The sequence below is a fragment of the Anthonomus grandis genome, chromosome 11, assembly GCF_022605725.1.
Source record: "Anthonomus grandis grandis chromosome 11, icAntGran1.3, whole genome shotgun sequence".
Classification (NCBI taxonomy): domain Eukaryota; kingdom Metazoa; phylum Arthropoda; class Insecta; order Coleoptera; family Curculionidae; genus Anthonomus; species Anthonomus grandis.
The window spans coordinates 11,837,770-11,842,345 of record NC_065556.1 but is presented as its reverse complement, the minus strand read 5'-3'; the positions used below and the strand labels follow the sequence as shown (position 1 = coordinate 11,842,345).

General features: G+C 30.9%; 1 protein-coding gene across 1 annotated transcript; it reads left to right on the top strand.

Annotated features, from left to right (window-relative positions):
• The first annotated feature begins 2,935 nt into the window (after positions 1-2,935).
• Positions 2,936-4,248, top strand: LOC126742165 (uncharacterized). Its single transcript, XM_050448739.1, has one exon. The coding sequence runs from the start codon at positions 3,018-3,020 to the stop codon at positions 4,200-4,202; it is 1,185 nt and encodes a 394-aa protein (XP_050304696.1). The 5' UTR covers positions 2,936-3,017; the 3' UTR covers positions 4,203-4,248.
• The last annotated feature ends 328 nt before the right edge of the window (positions 4,249-4,576 follow it).

Sequence of the window (4,576 nt, the reverse complement as noted above, 5' to 3'; positions counted from 1 at the left end):
GGAAATGAAAAATATTGAAGAGGGTGCTTCAACATCATTTACAACGTCCAACAAAAACAGAATTAAAGCTGCATCAAAATCCAACTTGGACGATTTCGACCGCGGTCTTCTCCGTCGACTCATAATAAACTTTTATGTTACGGAACAATGAGTGCCTATCTTGCGACGAATAACTAAAAAATTAAATTAAGCAAATAATTACGCAGGGTCCTATGAAACTATAAGAAAAGTAATTAGAGAAATGGGATTTCGATGGAAAAAGGCTAAAAATAACAGAAAAATTTTAAAGGAAAAGCCTGACATACAAGTGCTCAGAAGTAATTTTCTTAGAAGCATCAAGAAATATAGAGAAGAAAAACGCCCCATAATTTATATGGATGAAACATACATTCATTCTTTGTATACCCATAAAAAAACATGGGGAGAAAATACTAATGAAGGCCTTCATAGTCCAGTATCAAAAGGGCAAAGAATGATTATTGTTCATGCAGGCGGTGAAATGGGTTTTATAAAAAACGCGTATTTCAAATTTATATCTGAAACTAAGTCGGGTGACTACCATAATGATATGAACTTTACAAATTATAAGAAACGGATTCAAGATAAACTCCTTCCGAACATTCCAGCCAATAGTGAGTTAATTATAGATAATGCCCCATATCATAACGTTCAAGTGGAAAAATGTCCTACTATGAAAGATGTAACGAAGAACTGGTTGAGACAACGCAATATTTCATTTTCAGAACAAATGTTAAAAGCGGAATTATATAGTTTAATAAAAATATATAAACCTAAGTATAAAACCTATCAAATAGATAAGCTTATGGTCAATGCAGGTCATTCAGTCTTAAGACTACCGCCCTACCAACCGGACCAATTGAGTTGGTATGGGCTGCTTTAAAACAATATGTTGCTGATAAAAATATAGATTTTAAATTTGCAAATGTCGATCAGTATTGTGACGATTTTTTTTCTGAATATTCCCAAGAGAAGTGGAAAAAATGCTGTGATCATGCGATTTCTTTTGAGCGTTATTTTATACAACAAGAACCAGCTCTGGACCAAGTTGTGGATGAGCTACTTATAAATTTGCAAGCAGATGACAGCGATAGTGATTCGGATTTTTTGGAAAACAGTAGTGCCGAGTCAGAAGACGAAATTTAGCCGTCAATTTAATTTTAATATTTCAATAATTTTTGAGATAAAGTAAAACGGTAATTTTTGTAAATAGTGTTCTTAGTGCTCTTATTTAATTTAAGTAATTAAGCTAAGAATAAAATACTCCAAAGAATTTATTTTTGTTTTTTCTTTATTTGCCCTTTTTAAGTTAAGATAATAATTATAATTTAAAGCCGTTTGCAAAATTTCATAAGTAGGTATAGTCTTTTTAATCTCACTTGAATGACGATAAAAACGATAAAAGCGTGCCGACGAAAAGACCGATAGACCGAGGCCAGTTTTAAACCTACTTCTTTTCCCAGAATTATCTTAAGATGGCAGTACACTGGTAGCATACTATGCCGCGGCGGATTTGCAAAGAGACCGCCCGATGCAGGTCTGCGTCGGCATCGGTCCTCAATAGCAGATCAATGCCCATGCCGCAGCAAAAAAATTGCATTTATTTTAATTGGATTATTTTAAAACATTGGCGTAGTATTAAGTTATATCGTAAATTAAATAAACTTAATAATATAATATATTTAGATGAAATATGGTTTTACGCATGACGTAATTAAATATCGTTGGGTTGATAATTCCACGTATTGTGTTTTGAATACGCCATGCTCAATAGGCAAATGAGTCATTATACTTCATGCGGAAAGTACAGAAGGATTTGTTAAAAATGCGTTACTTTTGTCTGCTTAAAATATTTTTAAATCTTCAGCTAATTCCCTCGAAGATATGACTGCGGCATTATTTGAAAAATGGTTTTCTAACTATCAACATTATCTAACATTTATCCAAATTCAGTAATTGTTATGAATAATGCATCTAACCATTTAAGAATGCTAAATAAAATACCAAATACTAGTTTCAAAAAACAATATACATATAACTTTTATGAAAATTAAGGACATTCCTGTTGACGACAAAATCCTATATTTAAAAAGGGATTAAGGTCTTTCATTAAGATACAAGAAAAACTAGATTCATGTAACTGGAGAACCGCAGCATATTTTTGCACTGATCTGTGTGGATATTGGACAACTGCATCGCTAACACGGTGAATATTTTGATTAGTGCGCACATTTTGTACGATTCCAGAAGGATGAATAGTTTCAATCCCTTTCTTCAAATTTATTTATCCAAGAATTGATGAGATTGGTACTAGGTGCTTCACTGACGTTGTGAAGAGCATAACGAGCACCCAACCGACGTAAAACTGCGATGTAGAAATGATTTAATTTATAAAAGCTATGGACATAAAAGGCACGTTGTTGGGTATAAAATCGATTCATTATTGCATCTGTCAATTCCGACAATATTATAAAGATTAAAAAATAACAAATCCAAATTTTAAACAAAACTTTTCTTCAATAAAAAGATTTTAATTTTTTGTATTATCCTGAGTTGTTAACGAAAACGTAATACATTTAATTATATAAGAAATAAAAGATAATAAAAATTTTCTTTTTACAATAGAAGAGCAAATGACTCAATATTGCCATGTTTTTTGATAATATAAGCATAACCTGAAAAACATACAAAAGATTAAAACCTTCTTAAATACACAAAACTTTCCAAATTTATTAGTTAACAATAATGATAAGGACAATATTAGAATAGTATCATTAAGCATACAGTGGTCCTTACTCAACTTCGCTTAATATTAGATAAGCAAATATAATGTAGTAAATCAAAATAAATATATAAAATTTTCAAATCTTTAATGTTTAAACCATTATCAAAAGATAACACATTTATCAGAGAGGCAGTAATTTCTTTTGTAAAGATTTATTAACATTTACTCTAGTAAACTTAATAAGAAATTGTTTAATTTAGAAACGTGCCTAATAATGAATAATCTGCTATCTGAAAAAGACTGTGAGAAAGTTCTTTTTAATAATATCAAAACAAGTGTTAAAATAGTGAGCTATGAGTATAAAAAAGTTAGTGAAGAGCCCCTGGGATACCTTGGAGAACATCTCTTTCTACATATTACATATATAAATGAAGAGGAAGATAAAAAAATAGTTTACTTTGTCAAGTGTCTACCGCAAAGCAACAAAGAACAACAAACTATAGTTGCTGCTTTAGGAATTATTCAAAAAGAAGGGGCCTTGTATGAGAAACTTTTATCCAAGCTTCAGAATTTAGTAAGTAAACAATTTTGTCCTGAACTTTTTCTGGCCAAACCAGATGTTCTTGTAATGGAAAATTTGCAAACCAAAGGATACAAAATGTGTCAAGACTTTTACTTAGATCAAACCAAAATTTGTTCAGTACTAAATACTTTAGCAAGGATTCATGCTGCCTGTATAGTGCTTGAAGAAAAACAGCGTTGTTCTTTAATCGATGATTTAGCATTAGAGCTGACAGAATATCTAAATTATTACAGACATGCTCACGTAAGGTATGAATGGTTTAAAGCTTCAACTATTTGTGTTGCAAAGGTAGCAAATTATTTTACTAAAAGAACTGATCTTGAAGAAAAGATGCTGCAGTACTTTGAAAACGTGTTACCTGGAATTGATTCAATTGACTCAAACATCAGAAACGTATTACTACATGGTGATTTATGGAATAATAACCTGCTATTTGATGAAAAAAATGAGTGTGTTTTTGTAGACTTCCAATCCGCGAAGTACGGCCCGCCTGCATCAGATTTTTGGGACTGTTTGTTTTATAATTTAGAGTATGACGGCATTCACAATCACTTAGAATATTTTATAAATTATTACTATGATAAGTTAGGATCTGAACTGGATTTAAATAATTTAGATGTAAAACAAGTGCTTCCAATGGACGATTTTCTTAAAACTTTATCAGTCTATAAACAGCCCGTGCTACTAAAGGTATGTGTTTGTTTATCGTATGTTTCACCCAATACATTTAATCAATCTATGATGAATAATAAGGATGTCTATGACGAGTTTAACTTTGGCGACAGAAGTAAGTTTTTACTTAAGGTATTTGAAACTGATAAGCAATATGAATGTAAACTCAAAAGCCTTATAGTACCTTTAGCTAATATGTTCTAATATTTAAATGTTAAAAATATTTGAATAAATATACATTCATAAATTTGCCCTCAAGGTTTATTTCATCAACACTCAAAAATAGGCGTTTTCACATAAGACAAGTGATATGAATAATAGCAAAGGAGGTGCTGACCACGCCTATTAAATCGCCAAGCTATCCAAATGTCAAAAATTCATGACCCGACCTTTGAAATCTATTACAGCGCTTTTATTTAAATGAATAAAACTAAAAGTAATAAAGCTTTCGCATATTCTAACAATAAAAATAATAATAACTATACTCATGGCAGTTTAGGTTTTTTCGTATTCCGTTGGGTGTTTCTATATCTTTTATTACAGACGTAAATGAAATATGTGAAAAATAGGTTATAGTA